This window comes from Anarhichas minor, unplaced genomic scaffold (assembly GCF_050575085.1).
Source record: "Anarhichas minor isolate MPS153535 unplaced genomic scaffold, ASM5057508v1 ptg000022l, whole genome shotgun sequence".
Taxonomy (NCBI): domain Eukaryota; kingdom Metazoa; phylum Chordata; class Actinopteri; order Perciformes; family Anarhichadidae; genus Anarhichas; species Anarhichas minor.
The window spans coordinates 3,255,408-3,274,799 of record NW_027466468.1 but is presented as its reverse complement, the minus strand read 5'-3'; the positions used below and the strand labels follow the sequence as shown (position 1 = coordinate 3,274,799).

Here is a 19,392-nt window from a genome sequence, read left to right as displayed (position 1 = left end):
TCCTGTGTTTGTTTGACCCACTCCACCCGCCCTTAGTAGAGTTTCTCCCCTGTTAAACTTGTTATTATACAACATAACTTTCAATAACTGTCGCATGATGTTCACATCACTTGCTCTATGCGTCGCTCGTTGTACTTCATCACTTGTTCTGACCGAATGCAAAAAAGTCGATATTCAACATATCAGTGGTTTGCAGTAAATGTCAACATTTTTTCCCAGGCTTTCAAATTTTTTTTCAAAAGTTAAAAATAACTTAAAGTTTATGTTGATTGAGAAGGCCGCATAATTATTGAGGACGACTCATCGATTGAACCTGAATATAGCACAATATATAAAATGTAAACATGTAAAATAACAGTGAGCTGCAGAGCAGTGTCCAGCAGCAATGCAGCGCTGTGTGTACTGATAGTTCTGTTAGCTGTTAGCCAACACACTGCAAACTGTTATCCCCCCTCTGTGGGCGCAGGGTGGCGGATGGGGGGGGGTCAGAGATGTACTCAGCTGTGTGATCACTTGTGGCCCCTATCAGCCAGGGACTGGAAAAGCATGTGAGTTAGGAGTCAGCAGTCGGTACAAAACAAGCAATAAAGTAAATAGTAAATGCACTTGTACTTGTAAGCACCTGTCTAGTCTTCCGATGCCTCAAAGCACTTTAACATTACATGTCATTCACCCATTCACACCCATTCATACACTAATGGCAGGGGCTACCATGCAAGATGCCACTATCCATTAGGACTAACTACCCATTTACAACACATATACAGCCAATTGGGGCTAAGTGTCTTGCCCAAGGACACACCGATCTTCTGACTGGAAGAGTGCAACCACGAGAGCTCCTTGAGCATGCAGCCATAACTGGCCAGCCACAATGTTATGCAGTTTTGCAGCAGAATGGTCCCCTGGCGGATATAATGAACTGGGACCATCCCTTGAGGTTTCCATAAGTGTTTTCTTTCTTCTTTTAAAAAAAAAAACTGCATAACTGGGCTGCCCGTTAACACCAACACGTCATGTGCACCGTTGCTGAGTTGACAATAAGCGCATAAGGAGCAGCTGCACTCAGCCCTCAGCCCACAGTTGCTTCCATAGTGGTAATTACACAGACTGTACCACAGCACTGTGTAGCCAAGGGTGGATGGAGGTATAGAAGGAAGAGGGGGATGGGACGCCGGAAAGAGGACATAAAAGTGAACGAGTGAAACAGGCACGGAAGGAGCACCGAGGGAGGGAACGGGAGTGAGTGAGGGGAGGCAGGAGGCAAGAGGGAGATGGTGAGAGGAGGAGGAGGAGGAGGAGGCATTGGAGTAGGGCGGGTTCTGATGTAACACAGTGTGTATGTGCAGGGGGCGGGGCTTATGTGAAGAGGGAGGCCGGTGGGGATAGAGAGGATTGTCGGCATCACTTTTAATCTGCCTGTCAAAAGTGTAGCAGGCAGAGCTCTACTATACTCTCCCGCCTTCTCTCTCTCTCTCTCTCTCTCTCTCCGTCCATCTCCTCCTTCCTCCTCTTCTTCTCATCTCACCTCACTTTCGTGAATGTCTGTCAGCCTCTCCTCACTCTGGCTCTGTCACCCTGCCCTCGGCTCCGTCTGTCACTTGCTGTGGTAGTGTCGGTGCTGGGACATCAGCGAGGGTCTCTCCCACTACCTCTCTGTCTGTCTTACTCCGGATGGTGGACATGAAATCTAGCAGGACTCCCAACAAGTCAGCAGTGGTTGCATGCCAGCCCAACAACGTGAGTGGGAAATCACTACTGTGTGTGTGTGTGTTTGTTTGTGTGTGCATGTGTGTGAGTGTGTGCGCACATGTTGTGATATTAGTTCATCATTTTGTTCTGTTACCAGAGCGATGATCCAGAGAGTGGATGGATAATAGTTGTTTGTCCATAAAAGTTGGCAGGATTATATTGTATGTTTGTGAATCTGTATGGCCAAGAGTGTGGGACTGTGTGTGAATTTTGTGTGAAATGTGATGTGTTTAAATGGCAGGGTGGGCAGACGGTTGAAACAGCCCAGCCATTTACAACTTGTATTAACTTTCCTGGAGCTGGGCATTGGAGAGGAACTGGGCACACAGATAAGTGAGTGTGTGTGTGTGTAGGTCTGTAGGTGTGTGTGTGAGAGAGACAGAGGGAATGTGTGTGGCACATTCTTACATAACCTCAGAGTAAACCCCATTGTTAATGAATTATTCAAAAGAAATATTTTCCTATTTTACATTCTCGGGCTTAAAGGGACAGTCTGAGAGTTTTGTTACTACTCTTGTTTGTTGTCTTACCCAAAGACTTGGTCAGTGGCCCAACGCTTCAACGTGACAACATTCGCTCGATACATGCATACACTGCCTTTTCAAAAAAAACTTCTGTCTTCATAGGAGAAAGCTCAGGTTTAGGCAACAAAACTACTTGGTTGAAAAAATGTGGTGCACTGAAGCTGCAACCTCTGGGTCTGAAAAGTGAAGCAAATGTGGAATTGTCTTAAATTTGCATTCCTTCTAATGGCCAGCAGGGGGCGACTCCTCTGGTTGCAAAAATAAGTCAGATTGTATAGAAGTCTATGAGAAAATGACTTCTCTCTTGATTTATTACCTCAGTAAACATTGTAAACATGAGTTTATGGTCTCAATCTTTAGTTTCAAGTCTTCTTCAAAACAGCAGGATGTTCATTTAGTAAATTATGGTCCATCATAACAGACCATAAAGCAGAGAATGCTCTGGGACGGGGCTACCTTGTGATTGACCGGTCGCTACCACGGCGTTGTCCGGTCTGGGAGTTGTCCGTGTTTTCGTCTTAGAAAGACCATAGTTAGTAAATTGTAACTCTTTTGGTATCATAAAAATTATTCAGCGTTCAGTTGAACTTAGCTCCACCCTCTCGTGTCACATTTGGTTGCAATAAAACAAGATGGTGGGCCAGTTTGAGAGTTGCAATGCGCCATTCACGCACGACTAACATTATGAATAATTTGAATCCTCCAGCATGACTTAATTTACCTTCATTGCTTATTTTACTGCCAGACTATTCTGAGTATATATTTGTACATGATTTGTGAGAAATCAGTCTTTCCTCAGAAACCTCGTGGTCTGGTTAAGCCCCCAAAAATGTATGTTGTTACAACCCTCAATATTAATGGGAGTTAGCAGGATTTCTGCTAACATAAAGTCATGATCGCCGGACAGTATCATTACTATGCACACGCAAGATACTAACGGAATGTAACCTTTTGCCTTATTTATGATGATTTAGGGTGATGCAGAGTTATGTTTTGTGCAAAAGCAATTCAAAAGTTAATGTGCACTTGTTGCGTACAACCAACACATACAACCAGACATAATATTATATATTTCCAACTCAGACCTTATTAAAATGACGCATAGGACAACTACATTGATAGCTGTAAAAATGAGAAACAAACCACTGAGTTAATTTGTCTTTTCTATATCTCCCAGTAAAGGTAATACAGAAATGAAAACACAGTCTCTGTAAGATCTGGGATGATACACACTTGCTTAGGGATATTTTGAGTCACAAATCATAGTTATTTATTGATGATATTTAATATCAGGATACTTTTTTATTCTGAACAAACAATGGAACTATTAGTAATGCTGTTTGTTGCCTAAAAGCAGGGCTTTAAATAAGTATTACATCTTTACCCGTTTTTTAAATTGCTCCCCCCTTTTTTTAGACTCAGTTCTGCAGTCACAGAAAACAAATGTATTCATTAAAAAATGAAATAGAAGGGAAACGTAGCACTTGTATAACAAACGTTACGGTACCTTTAAGGACATGTGATGTCTACGATCCTGCACCTGATGCTGTTCTCTCCTGTGGACAGGGAGCAGCGTTTACATTCATTCAGGTCAATGGGCAATTTAAATGTTGCTTTGGTCACAAGTTTCACTTGTCTTGTTTGTGAATTTAGTTTTTCATTTGGGGAAATATTTTGTCCTGCCTATGATTTTGGGTTCACATTCATGATTTAGATGATACATTCACAGAATAATTGTTTTTCATGCTAGATATTTCCAAAAACTTTTTTTTCCCATTACTCTGAGTTTAATTTCATGGCATATCCATGAACTTGAGCCTGGTATGATCAAACATCATGATTTATTTTTTTACATGTGACGAACTTCATGGAGCTGGATTGTAACTCACAAACTAAACCTGTGTGACAGTCCCTGTACTATTTTTCTGCTTCCACACGTTACAGTATTAAATCACAAAGACTAATGAGTAATGGGCCAGTGGAGGGATCTCTTTTGAGTCCCCTCTATGCTGTGGGGCCTGGGGGCTCCTTCTTACATTATGCATTAGCAACAATAAGAGTACGGCTCTCTTTCGCCTCAGCTGCTGCAGATTGAGGATCCAAGTGGCTGCAGAGTGCTGGGAGGCTGGACAGGGAAAGCCGTGATGGACTCAGGAATCTCTCCAAAACCATACTTATAATAATGCACATTCAAATTGAAATGGTTCCATTTTGAAGCCACAGTTTCCTCTTTTAATGTCAGACTCTTCAAATGGGGTCCTTAAGAATCTTTCCCTTTTTCGTTCAGTTAGAATGGTTCGATGATATTAACCTAATCTGGAAATAGGAGGGCAGCGACTGAGAGGCCAATTTGTCCTGTTCTTCTGATCGATCGATTCATTTCATGCTCCAGCTGAGGATGTACAGCAAAGTCAATAGGCAAAGGAACAGACAGAAGAAGGGAAATTAGATAGACGGAAGAGAGGGTCGAGAAAGGATGGTAGTTGTCTTTTCACCAGACCAGCTGACAACACTCTTGATCTTTAGTCTCCCATGTACCTTTTGTCAGAGAGGGCTAGGTCAAGAGGACCAGGGCACAGAAGACCATATTCCAGCCCAACCCGGTTGCCAGAAAAAATGTTGGCATTGTACATTTCTGCAAACCAACGGGATACGTTGAATGTCTACGTTTCTGAACCAAAATAATGTTTCATGAATATGTTTCATATCAGCCTCGCATCACGCTTGCAGAAACGCACAAGCGTGGACAGAATGAACAGAAAATGATCAAACACAAACTATTGCCTCAAAGCCGAAAGCGCTTGATTATCTAAAGTTATCTAAGTTTTCCCTGCTTGGAACTAAGTACAACAAACACAACTACAAACAGCCAAAGGCAAAAAGGTATGTGGAAGGGTTGTCCCCATCCTTTTGACCACACAGTGTACACCTTTAGAATTACACGATGAGAGTGTTTGTTGAGCTGGACTTTGTTTTGCTCTTCCAAAAGTCCCAAACAAACGTCTAAATAGATAACGGAACTTGCCGATATGTGCATTAAGTCTGCCTACATCTGTCTATGTCCCTGTAGTCTGACTCACCGGATGTAGACTGGGTATAAGACTGCCATTGGCGTTCTACTCCCCTCTTCGCTATCTGTGCTATCTATTTCACAAGGCCCTCTTCTTGCTAGTTTTACCAATAGTCATTTGTGTCTCCGCCACCAGGGACAGCAGCAGAGCCAAACCAGCAGCCAAGAAACCCTGGATCCCTGCGACGAGACCACAGACACAGAGGACAATGAGGAGGAAGACCTGGGAGTTCTGGATGACCAGAGAAGCATCATGCTTCACCTCCTGTCCCAGCTGAAACTTGGCATGGACCTCACACGGGTAAGTGTAAGATTCTACCTTCATCAATTAGGTTTTAGGTAGCGTGTGAAAAGACCAAACCTTCAACGAGATAGACCCTGTCCAAGAAACAATGCTGTCAGCCAGTTCCCAGTGCTGAGCGACAAGGTCCAAGCGAGAGTGTGCTGTAAAGCTTACTACGGTCAGAGCCGCGAGCTGCCTTCATCCGGGGCCTTTCCAAGCCGACATAGAGCGGGCAAAGGCTATTGAGTTGGGAGTGTGAACAGGTTGGATTAATGAACCCAGCCCGGCAGTTTAGACCAGCGCAAATGGTAGACTACAAAACGCTGCAGCGTTACTAGTTGTTACCACCAGTGTACCGTGGTGAAACTAGTGTCTATATTTGGGCCAGTGCTATAAATAATACACCATCTCGTCTTCATTTAACACTTGCCTTCCTCTTTGTCCCCCCCGCCCTGGTTTTTGGTTGTAGTTAGTCAGATGTCCTCTGGTCATGTGATTGTGATGACTCTCTCAGACCAGTGAGCTCAACCTGATTACTGCTGGACCAGTGCTCTGGATCACAGGGATAATGTGCCAACGATGTGCAACAGAAGGGGATTCTGACCTTGAATACCTGAGAGACGGGGGGGTCTGTGGGCAGATTATGAAAGAACCATTTGCTCTTGCCATGTCCATATTGACTCGTGGTGTTGCAGTGTGACAGGGATCGACGTTTTGACTCAGGCCCTCCGGTGTGGCTCGATCAAAACGTCACATTTGACCGCGAGGTGTCATCATATGGACAGTCAGGTTGTGTAACGGGCTTGACTTTATGTAATCTGAAGGACGATAGAGAGTTTCGGCAAATTACGAAGTAAAACTTTCCCCATCACATGACATGAAACCACACCGTACCATTGGAGCTGTTAGTGGACCTATAATACATATGGGCCAGTTCATGTGTCAGTCCCCTGATGATGTTTGTCAGGAAAGAGATGGGAAAGGACAGTGCTTGCTATCGCATTATTGATTCTACTCCTGCCTAAAATACACATAGAGCTGTCAAACAGCCCTCTGTCTTAGTTACCATGATATAACTTTATTGATTTATCAAGCTTTAGCTGGGATGTGTGTGTGTATTTTTTTTTGTTTGTGTGTATGAAATGCCGGTGTGTCACCAATGACTAGTGTTAATACAAGTGTTCTTCAGGATCGTAAGCTATAGGTGAATATAATTGTCCATAAAAGCCCAAATTTGATCTAAGTTGTTGCATTTTCCGAGGCAATCATACTTTACTTTTACTTTTATTAAAATGACTAAAAGAGTGTATGAGTGATGTGATGGAGGCCATGCTATAAGGAAAGCAAAAGGATGAAAGGAAAGAGAAAATAAATTTGATACCGCTGTCACATTCCACTGCAGCAAGACAACGAGATACAAACTCACTTGCCTTGGATGAATCAACCGGCAATATAGACAATGAAAATGCATTTCCTTTCAAATGTAATCGACAATGCAGTTTCCTTGTATGGGAACCTAATTTCTAAGATTTCAGGCTGGTGTTTAAGGATAAGAAGGCATCGGTACTGGAGGTATTCAAGGGTGCTTTAGAGACACATGAGTCACATTATGGATCAGGTTTCTTTGGATCCCCTCAGACGTCAGCCTGTCTTTCATGTTGAAAGCAAAAACACCCCTGTTCACTTGTGTATCTTTTTCATACAACCACAACTGTAGGACGTCTGCACAATGATTTTTTTATTGAAAGACAAGAGACAATATTAGACAATACATAGACATAACAACAAGAGATTGACAAGAACAGTGGGATAAAAGCTAGCAAACATCATATAGTCAGTGTATGTGTATATGTTTGTGTGTGTGTGTGTGTGTGTGTGTGTGTGTGTGTGCGTGTGTGTGTGTGTGTGTGTGTGTGTGTCCTTGAGCCTTTTGAGATGGAAGGAGAAAAAAAAAAAATAATAATAATAATAATAATAATAATTAAAAAACAACAAAGTATGTGTGCATATGGATGTTCATGTATGCATGTACATGGATTTTAATTGGTTGTCAGGCAAGAAAAACAACAAAACAAAAATCAATAATAGCAATAAATACATAAAAAAAAGAAAAATAGATATATACCATACAAATTTTAATATTAATAGGATGGGTGATGTCACGTTTGCAGAAACATAGTGAGGGATGACCAGGTGGAGTGGTGTTCTGTTGTATTGTATATGTATGTAGATATTCTGACGAATGGCTGCAGCTAACGGTTCAATGAAAATGGTGAAAAGTGAGGGAGAGAGTGGGCATCCTTGCCTAGTCCCCCTGTGCAGTGTGAAACTTTGTGAAGTTTGTCCATTGGTGATGACAGTGGCTGAAGGTGAAGTGTACAGAATTTTAACCCAGTTAATAAATGATTCCCCAAAGCCAAATCTCTTTAATGTGCTTGTGAGAAATGTCCAGTTTACTCTGTCGAAAGCTTTTTCTGCATCTAGGGAGGCTATGATGGTACCAGTTTGTTGTAATGATGAGTAATTGATTAAATTAAACAGTCTGCGTGTGTTAGTGGATGAATGTCTACCTTTGATAAAGCCGGTTTGATCTGGATGAATTATGGATGGAGTGACTTTGTCTAATCTGTGAGTTAGGGCCTTAGTGATGATTTTAATATCTACATTGAGAAGAGAAATGGGACGGTAACTAGAAGGAAGAGTTGGATCTTCGTTTGGTTTGAGGAGGAGTGATATACTGGCTGTGTTCATGTTGGCTGGAAATTGCAAATTTTGTTTTATTTCAGTTATCATTTTGTTAAAGAGTGGAGCTAGAATGAACCAGAAGTGTTTATAGAACTCAGCAGGGAAGCCATCGGGACCTGGTGCTTTGTTATTGGGCATAAGATTGAGTGCAGTAAAAAGTTCGTCCTGTGTTAATGGTGAGTCAAGTATGTTGATTTGTTCTTTGTTAAGCTGTGGTAGATCAATGCTGTTGAGAAATGAGTTGATGTCTTCTTGATTTGGGTTATTTTTAGATGAATATAGATTGGCATAAAAACTTCTGAAGATTTTATTTATTTCATCGGGTGAATTTGTGGGCTTCCCTGCAGAGTCCTTGATGATTGAGATTGTTGTTTTTTCTTTATTTCGTTTAATTTGATTTGCCAAATATTTACCGGATTTATTGCTATGGTGAAAATGTTCTTGTCTAAGTCTGTGTATGAGGAATTGAGTTTTATTATTTATAATTTCATTTATTTGGAATTTGTACTTTCTTAATTCGTTCTGGGTTTCCGTTGTTGGGTTACTTGCATCAATGGTTTCGAGTCGGTTGATTTGTTGTTCCAGTTCAGCTTCTTGTTGTTTTTCTTTCTTTTTTTTGTAAACGGAGAATGAAATGATTATTCCTCTTAAAACTGCTTTCCATGTTTCCCACAGAAGGGTTGGTGATGACTCTGGGGAATCATTTATTTCTAAGAAGGATGCCCACTCTTTTTTAATAAGACTGTCAAACTGAGGGTCTTTGAGAAGAGATGTATTGAAGCGCCATCTAGTGATAGGTTTATGTAGGGTAACTCTGTTCCATATAAATGTTACGGGAGCATGGTCGCTAATAATGATAGGATGGATTTTTGAGTCTGAAATATTAGATATGATTGAATTGCTGTTGTGGAAGAAGTCAATGCGTGAATATGAGTGGTGAACTGGTGAGAAGTATGAGTATTCTCCTGAGTTTGGGTGAGTTTGGGTGTATCATGTGTGGATGTGTGTGTGTGTGTGTATGCGGAGCCGTAGGGGCGCGAGAGAGAGAAAGAGAGAGAGAGAGTGTGGAGGGGTCTAGAAAAGCCAGGGGGTGACGTCCTTATCGCGGTACAATTGTCCATCTATGTATAGTTTGTCCAGTGATATTATTGCTTTCTTTCCTTCTTTCATCATGTGTTTATGGATTGGAAACAAAACTTCGCGTCGTTGCATGATTTCTTTGGGATATTGATCGTTGAGTCCATAGTCCGTTCCTTTGAGCTGCCTGCCTTGTTGTCTGACCTGATCTTTTTGTTTGTAGTGTTCAAACTTAGCGATGATTGGCCGTGGTCGGTTATTGTTGTTCCTTGGTCCCAGACGGTGTACGCGGTGGAATGTGATGTTGTTGACGGTCTCTGCGGGTAGTTTGAGTTGTTTGGACATGAATTCTTTGATTGATTTTTCTACACAGTAGATTTTACATGTTTTTGTTGTCATCTCTGTCCATCCCTCTGTCAGGTGGTGCTCCCTACCTTCATCCTGGAGAAGCGCTCCCTGCTGGAGATGTACGCCAACTTCATGGCTCACCCCGACATGTTCCTCTCCATCACCTCTGGCTGCACGCCAGAGGAGCGCTTTGTCCGCTTTGTGGAGTACTACCTGACTGCCTTCCACGAGGGCCGGAAGGGCGCCGTGGCCAAGAAGCCCTACAACCCAATCCTGGGTGAGAACTTCCACTGTTCCTGGTATGTGCCTCGGGACCGGGTTCGACCTCTCAGGACTACCAACTGTACCGCGCCCATCTCGGCACCCACGGCCACTTCTACCATTCCCGGGTCCCCACAGAGGGGGACGGACGGCAGCAGCAGAAGAAACTCAGACTGCTATCGTGTTCGGTTCGTGGCAGAGCAGGTGTCCCACCACCCACCTGTGTCGGGCTTCTACTGCGAGTGCAAGGAGAAGAAGATGTGTGTCAACACTCACGTCTGGACCAAGAGCAAGTTCCTGGGCATGTCTGTTGGAGTGTCCATGGTCGGGGAAGGTAAGACGTGTAGCCTGTTCTAAAAAAACAAGTGTGTGCCTGATTTCCAGAGCATTGCAAATAATTGCACAAGGAACATGGTTACAGGTTGATATTCTCCTGACCTTGAAGAGCTGTTTCTTCCATTTGTTTGGGATTGTAATGCGGTGCAGATGGTACAAGAGTGCACACTGTACTCTGTATACCTACGAACAGTAATGCACTGTAATTCGTATACAACCCACGTTATCATTTTGTGTGTACACCACGTAATCGTGACCCAGGACAGGTGATGTAGTACAAAGAGGGGAGGAAAAGTTGGGGTGGATGGGTGGGTCTAAAAACACCAGACCTTCACTCAGGCAGGCTGGTCTCATCCAGCGTTCGTAGCTATACCTAATAAAATGAGTGTGGCGTAATTGGTAGGTACCCCACAAAATCATTGCTTATGTTATCAACTTAATCATAAACGAGGAAGTATAGAGACCGCAAAAGCCAGGGGCGGGTGGGAGGGGCAGTGTTTGGGTCCAACAATCAGCGATCTTTGACCCGGGAGACTGCTGTTAGGTCCCCATTTGGAACAAGAAGTCACACTGATTTATTTATCAGGTAACTTGCGTACTTCCGTAACGGCACTTCCGTAGTTATTTTGACCGAAACGGCGATCTTTTCCTAAACCGAACTAAGTGGTTTTGTTGCCTAAACCTAACTTAGTTGTTTACTGTGAAGACAGAAGTTTATTTTGAAAAGACCATATGCATGTAATGATCGGAAATGTATATGTATTTCTGGCTTTCGTAGGAAAACGCACAAAAAATGAGTAGTAACTTTTCTTAAGATATCATACAAACTGTTGTATGAGGATAAGTTGACCCAGGAGACCGCTGTTTGTGTCCCGTGTGAAACCAAAGTCAACGTCGACTTATTTGTCACATAACTACCATTCTTAAGTAACGTAACTTCCTTAGTTATTCTAACCCAAACGTTGACCTATTTCTTTGGTAACTTCTGAAATGAATACTTTAGTCGTTATTTTAACCCAAACCACGATCTTTTCTGATACCTAACCAAATAGTTGTTTGGCCTAAACACCACAGGGTGTTGTCCAAACACACTGATTGCTTGTGTTTCTGGACATTTGTAGGAAAACACAATCAAAACCCAACAAAAATAATTGTAAGTTATCATACAAACTGTTGGATCTGGCAGAAATGTCTTAATAATGTTGGATGAAATAAATAAATTGCCAGTACCAGAAACCAGTAGACATATTTGGATCATTATTAAAAGAAGTTCGTGGGGTTTTGAATAACAATAACGAGAAAAATGTCAGAGCAGTCTGTTGTCAGATGGATTAAATGGTTAATCATTACCGCAATCTGACATCCACAGCTGTTTGCAGACTCTACGAGAGCATCCTTCAGCTGATTAAATCCCCATAGCTCTCCGAAACAGCAGCACTCGTATGTGTGCTCCATCTGCAGCCTCTAATTGGAAAACCGTTTCAGCAAAACAGAGTGCTGTCATCCACGTTTGCATTTTGTGTTCACATTGATTACATCTTACACAGCTAACGCCAGGCTGCTGCGAAACTAGACAGACACTAGACACCCATGCATCGGATGAGCTGACTTCAAACCTATTCCTCAAGTTTATGTGTAGGACAGCGTCGGGCAAGGATAAGGTGACATCCTGAGGATGTAGTGAGTTCAGAGGGACAAATCCTCCTCACATCACTGAAGTCACTTAGAATCAGTGGCCTCCGCCAGTCCTCTCTCTGCATCAGTCATTTTTTAGAATAACAACTGTCAGCTTTTATGAAATCATGTAAATGGTTTAAACAAATAGCTTCTATATCTTTTGGCAGCAGTTTGGCAACATATGAGCATAACCAAATTTAACTGAATGTAACCTCAAGATAACTTTAGGACAATGTAACTAAAGGCAACCAGCAAAATAGTGTTACTTATTTTATTAATAAGTGTGTGTGTGTGTGTGTGTGTGTGTGTGTGTGTGTGTGTGTGTGTTTATTAAAGAGAGAGAGAGAGAGAAGAAAGCAGGCTAGTGTGGTTGCTTAGCCTCGGGCCAGTGAAAGCTAGCTGTAATTAGGCCAGCAGTAAGCATTCATTAGCGGGGACCAGTCCTCGATGACTCCTCCTTATCACGTTTTACTTTTAGAAATTTGCAAAAGTTTGATAACTTGGTACACAGGAGATAAACATCACACAACTTCATATGACAAGAGCTGTTGTACGTTTAGTGGTGACGATGTCACGGTCCTAAACCCGCGAAACGTCGTGAGAAAAAACTCCCTTCGCCGCACAGCCAGCTTTGCCGCAACAGCACATGATGCCTTTCGACATGCAGATGCAGATGTACGAATACAAATACGTGCCACGTGCCTAAAACTCTGGGGAAAAGCCACTTTACTCCATGTCCCAGGAACCGAGGGGATCCTCCACTCATTGCCAGACGCAGGTTGATGCTGTTCGCTCTGCCGTTGCTGCTTTAGAAACACGGCCAAAGGGAAAGTTCATGCCAGAAAACACACGCGCACAGGAACTCCATGAGACCATTGCGCAGTGTGTGGCTGCATGACCGTGTTACAAAATGTGATTTTGATAAACACTGATTAAATGATCCGTGACCAGCTAATTTAACTTGCGACCAATCCCAGCGTCAATGCTGCATGCTGAACCAGATTCAACACCGGATAAAGCGGTTACAATTGCAACAAAAGTAGAATCGCTTGTTCAACAAGCCAAAACAATGGTAGCAGATAGTAGTGTCCCAGGATAAGCTGTGTAGCGCTGTTCACATGCCTCTTAAAAGATTTTTTTTTTTTAATTAAAAAAAACGTACCCTCACCCAAGTCCTCCCACCCACTGCTACATCCTCCTGCACCTGTTTGTTGGTGTCGTTCTGAAAAACATCTAGCTAATTTTCCTCAGTGCCCTGAAGCCAAAGACAGCCTGTAAAAGGCTCTCTATACAAGATGCAGAGCATTAATACAGCAGCAAACAGCTATTCACTATGTAAAGATATAGTGAACTAATGTCTAACTGAGCAGAGAATGAAGTCACTCTCCCTCTGTATTGTAGTCCGAGCTTGTCTGTGCGTCGTTGACGTAGCGCATGCCTTTTATTGTATGTTAGTCATGTGAGCGGGCCCCACTGGCTAACTCATACAGCGCTTACAGCCGATAACGTCGTCCTGACCCGCAGCGTCGTCACAGAGGCGCAGCACCCACCGTTTCGGTTCCCCTTCAGGTAAACACAGTTGGCTGTCAGCACTGTTGCCACTGTTTGCACTATTATGGTCCAGCCGCCGCCATGTTGGGAGCCGTGTGGAGGCGATGAATATGCTTGTAATTCCATATTTTGCACCTCTAAATGTATTGCTGATGAACAGACTGGTGGAAGGTTGGTAGGGTTAATGATATCAACTCAGATGTGAATGTTTTCATAAGAAGTGCTCTCATGTATAATTACGATGTCCTGATTATAGGAGAACATTCTTCTTATAAAGTGTTGCTATTCACGCTGCCTTTATGCATGACATGAAATTACAGATCTGTTATTTCTGATGTCACAATTAAACTTAATGTTAAGCTTAATGTTGATATGGCACACTTGACAAGAACATCGAAAAAAGGTTGCCGACCTCTGCAGCTGTGAGATACAGAACAGGCCCAAACTCTTTCTTAGTCAGCGATGACAACATCTGGAATGCATGTCACCGTGCCCACTTTCCCTCTGCAGCTGAACAAGACTGTAGCACTTCCAGGCTGCCGCACATCCTTGTTCACCGCTCTCACCCTCGGAAAAAAGCCACGTGTTAAATACAAGCCTGAGTGGCACACAAGGACAATGTTATGCTATGAACTGTACTGTTTTGTGATAAGAAATCTAAACTAACCAGTTTCCTTTCCTTTATTTACGACATATCAACCTGGATTAATCTGTCAGCTCCCTGTGTAGCAGCGGCTAGAGCATGACTGACTGACTGCAGCATGGGGGTCTTTGTTTCACAGATGCACAAATACACACATGCATGGATGCACACAATCAAGTGAAAACATCTGGGGGGAAAAATCACACACTATAGGAAATAAGAACATTGTGTATGTTTTCTGCTTGTGGGTCTTTTAGATGAGGAAGTGTGTGTCCATATGTGTGTGTCTTGGGCAAACAGATGTGTATGTGTTAGACCTGGGCCCATGGCAGCAGACTGGGCACAGGACAGCTGTCTGTTATATAAGCAGCAGAGAGGGAGGGCTGGACGGGAGCTCACGAGGGACAGGAGGCAGCCTAAATCAGAGCCAAAGCGGGATTCTGAATCGCAATGCAATGGCATTGTTTTAGCTCCTCTGACTTTCTCAAAATCCATGGAAGCTAGAGACAGGAACTCAGGAGGGTGAGTCCAACATACAACAAGGCTCACCATAGTCAGTAGGATTCATCCTCTGGGGACCAGGAATGTCTGTATGCAACGTCATGGCCATCTATCCAGTGTGTGTTGAGTTATTCTATTCTGGACCAAAGTGGTGCCATCCCCAGAGCAATGCAGGGCAGCATGGCTAAAATAACTCTGCACAAATCTGCAGCCAGAGGCAGATGGCGGTTTTCACAGCTCCGTTTATGTTTGTGGAGATAATGAAAGTTCATTCACACTGTATCCGCTAACACTGCCACTTTTGATTCGCAACACGGCAAAAAATAGTAAATCTGCAAAACAAGTGCTATATTCATCACAAGGGATTCCAAGAATATAACACGAAACCCCACTTTTGCTGGAAATAGAGGTCATGACGGCGCACAGAATATCGTTCTTTTTACTCCACTTCAAATATGTAACTGCTATGTTTTGTCTTTGTAGATTCACATGGTGTCTGAAGGTCTATTGTCTGAATCACAGCAGTAATTCTACATTAACAACCCGTTCTCACTCCCAACCCGTCAAATACCAACGCTTGGTCAGCGTTTCTTGGGGTCTGATACCGACACACCGAGGCACACTTTAGTGTCGTTACGAGAAGCACCGCGCTTTCAACTCACTCCAATACAAACCCACTCAAGTCATTATTAGACAGAGCAACCAACGTAGTATATAGAGTGAGGAAGTTCACTCTGAGAGGATGGGATGAGAGGATGTTTGGGTCTTACAAACAGGACTTTCACCCAGGAGACCAATGTTTGTGTCCTGCAACCAAGTCAATGTTGACTTATTTTATCGTAGTTTTGTTTTGTAAATTTCGAACTAAGGCCAGTTACATAAAAAACATCTATTTATTCTAACCCAAACCACAATCTTTTCTTAAGCTTAACGAAGTACTTTTATTTTGAAAATATACAATGAATAACTGACACATCCAAAACTGATGCTACAGGGGTACCTAGAGGCTCATAGTTTGAAGTGTAGGGCCACTGACCAAGCGTCGGTATTTGACTAGTTGAGAGTGAGAACGTGTTGACAATAAACATCCGCAGGTGGTTCTTCCTGCTGTCTCTCCTTTCAACCTGTCCTGTTTCTCCCAGGCGTGCTGTATTTGTTGGAGCATGATGAGGAGTATGTTTTCACACTGCCCTGTGCCTACGCCCGCTCCATCCTGACCGTGCCGTGGGTGGAACTCGGGGGAAAGGTCACTATCAACTGTGCCAAGAGTGGGTACTCTGCCACTGTCACTTTCCACACCAAACCCTTCTACGGAGGAAAAGTACACAGGTAGGCAGAGAGCTAATGGTTTAGAAAAAACCCTATTTTGTGCCAAAAAAAGCCACCAAAATCCCACTCTCTCCTCCCACCTCAGCACAAACACATTCGTTTGGAGCCAAGAAATTACAGGTGCAAAATAGATTAGCACCGTGTAATTGTATAAAAACAAAAAGCTATCCCAACCACTGGCATTGTGACCACAATAAAGTAGAGCCTGTGTCTCTGCGAATACTGTATGTGTCTAAGCATATGTGCATAAAGACAGATATTATTAGTACTCCAATAACATTTCTTTCTGTATTTCAAGTGTCTTGAGTGATTTTATTTATTTGCAGCATTTTTTATGCCTCCGCACTGGCAACAGCCATGGCTGGAGGCATAACATTTCGGGGTTGTCCATCCGGTCCATTATTCCTGAACACCTTGAGGGAATTTCTTCAAATTTGGCACTAACATCCACCTGAACTCTGAGTTTGAAGGGGCACCCGGCTTTTAAAAGCAATGGGAGTATTGTGAGTCTGATGATGTTATAGGAGTGAAGTGCTTAATCAAGGATTGTTTTAAGGAATGTAGACTGATTAGTATCAACCGTGGTGTGATAATAGTGGGATGGTACAATGAACCATTTACAGATTCAAAGAATGAGCATCCCATTGACTTGTATTTGTCCTCAAGGAGGGAATCTTATATCTACATTGTCTTTGAGCCAACAGGGTAGCAAAACACCTGCTGGTATATTTTGCAGATGTTCGGAACATGCTGTATTATGTGATAATTACTTGTTGAAAGGCAGCACATTCTAACAAAATATACAGGTGGCAACCTGTACAAAATGTTGCTGATAATAATAACATGGCTGTGCTCGTCAGTCACGAATGCTAAAGAACCCGATGTTTATTCCTCACAGAGTAACAGCAGAGGTGAAGCACAACCAGACAGGAAACATCGTGTGCAAGGCCCAGGGGGAGTGGAACGGGATGCTGGAGTTCACCTACAGCAACGGGGAAAGCAAGGTGATTGATACCTCCAAGCAGCCAATCATCAAGAAGAAGATCCAGCCTCCAGAGAAGCAGGGCCCGTATGAGTCACGGTGAGTCTTTGCGTTTCACTTCAACACGTCAAGTCTATTTTGTTCATTTAAAGTTAAACACTGTTTTAAGTGCTTCCACTATTGTAAATCGTAAGATACGTATAGCTCTGTCTTGGTGCATTATCAGTGTGGCGAGCGCAGCTTGTAGCAAACTAAAGCTGTTGCTCAGCTGCTTTTATCTTCATGCTCGACTTGGCCTTATATGTGAATGGGACCAGGGTCTCGTCTCAACAACTGACAGATCAGAACTTTTGCAATTAAGCCCATAAACGACTGTGTGGCGTAAATGGAAAATGCAGCGCTTTTAGCAGATTTCTTAATGCCTACTGCTCAATCATCAAGTTGCCGATGGCCACCCCTGATGAAGTCACACTGTTGCACATGTCTTTTAATGACGCCATTGTGTAGCGAGCTGTATTTCATCTGTTTCCCAGGCATAGCAATGACGAGTGCTCTTGTTCTGTGTGTCCCGGATCTGTAGACGTCTTTGGCAGCACGTCACAGCGTCGCTGAAGGCGGGAAATATGGACGCAGCCACAGAACACAAACACCGCCTGGAAGAGAGGCAGCGCAGGGAGGGCAAGCAGAGAGCTGCGACCAAAACCCCCTGGAAACCCAAATATTTTATTAAAGAGGTGAAGAAGAGTGCACGCCAGTGACATCCACCGTCTTAGTGTCACTAGAAGTGGCCAGTAACAGGTTCTATTGCCATCACAACTTAGTGATTTGTGATTTTGGGCTAAATAAATTGAATTGAACTGACACAATAAGAAACAGACCAGGTCAAGCAAAAGGTAAAGAAAAAGGTTTTATTACTCTATTGGGCCCTTTCCAAAGTGTTGTCAGACACTGATAATAACAAGCTGAGCCTACGTGGAGTTCCCCCGAGCGATTACATTACAACCCGTCTGCAGTGTTCTCCCTCAATACTGGACCAATTTCAGAGAATTGCTGTCCCCATTAGTCACTTAGACACAAAAACACGGGGAAATAGGTGGGAAAATACCCTTTAAGTTGAGTTGCTGTTGACTCTTTCATTCTGCATGTGTGTGTGTGTGTGTGTGTGTGTGTGTGTGTGTGTGTGTAGGGTGAAGGCTGGGTCTACCACAACCCTCTGTGGAAAGCTCACTGACCAGGAGCCTCGGAAGCAGCTGTCCAATCCCAGACGACTAGAGGGGAGCGATCGAGGCCGAGGGCTGGCCGACAAAAGATGCAAGGAGAGAGGGAGAGAGAGAGAGACTGAGAAGAGGAGACGGAGAGAACAGAACAAGTGGTACCAAAGACAGGAGGGAAAAAAAGGACACACTTCCAGTCCTGTCCAATCAGAGACATGTTGGCTCAGCAGTGAGTTGAGACCGATCTTACACGGGTACAGCCACTTTTGAGATTACAGTATTACAGACGGAACGGACACAACGGGACAATTTTTTTCTGATACTAGATCCAAACAACCCCCCCCCTCACTTTTTAGTCGTTTGCACAAAGTACTAAACAACCTTGTCGGTCACAACAGTTTTGCACAATTCACTGTACAGTATAGCGTAAACTGCATACGTGTGAGCAATGTGTGTGTGTTTATGTTTAGATGTACGTTTGTCAGAATGGATGGATGAACTATTTAGCCACTATGAAAAACAACCCAGGGTGGAATGTAGTCGGACTAGTTTCTCTTTTGAGCTGAAGCTGTAGCGCACTGATCTTCTCTGTGTTGGAACTCATTTCAACTTTGTATGACAGAGAGCTTTCTTTTCTTCATGAAGGGAAGGCTCCATCCTTGATCATATGGAGGTTCACTTTCACTGTCATAACATCTAATAAAAACCCTCCTGTCAACCATTATGTTACAATAGACATGGGCTGGGAAAAGAAGTGCATCTGTGCCCCATTATACACCAGCTAAATAGCTCACTGGGACATTTACTATGCTGCAGTTTGATCCTGAAGCTGGGAAAAGGTTCTAACTTTAATGGGTCACTTCACCCATGTTACTGTGTTAGCCGGCAGAAATACTCGCTCACTTGCCTCTAGTGGTATCACTCCATGCAGGGACTTTTAGTTTTATTTGTCCAGGTCAGATGACAGATTTACATGACACTCTCACTTATTATATTTCATTTATTTATTGGATGTGGGAGAGCTGGCTCAAACATGGTTAAAATCAAGATATGAGCCGTGCGGTTTTACAGCTAAATGAAACAAAGTGTAGTCGTACAAAGT

General features: G+C 43.2%; 1 protein-coding gene across 1 annotated transcript in view; it reads left to right on the top strand.

Annotated features, from left to right (window-relative positions):
* The window catches only part of LOC142955163 (oxysterol-binding protein-related protein 10-like), a 50,273-nt gene extending 31,966 nt beyond the window's left edge, over positions 1-18,307 (top strand). The window contains exons 7-12 of the mRNA XM_076096578.1: positions 5,480-5,644; positions 9,869-10,391; positions 15,908-16,094; positions 16,993-17,175; positions 17,657-17,810; positions 18,263-18,307. Coding sequence (XP_075952693.1) covers positions 5,480-5,644; positions 9,869-10,391; positions 15,908-16,094; positions 16,993-17,175; positions 17,657-17,810; positions 18,263-18,307 — 1,257 coding nt within the window. The remainder of the gene's footprint in view (positions 1-5,479; positions 5,645-9,868; positions 10,392-15,907; positions 16,095-16,992; positions 17,176-17,656; positions 17,811-18,262) is intronic.
* Positions 18,308-19,392: the final 1,085 nt, after the last annotated feature.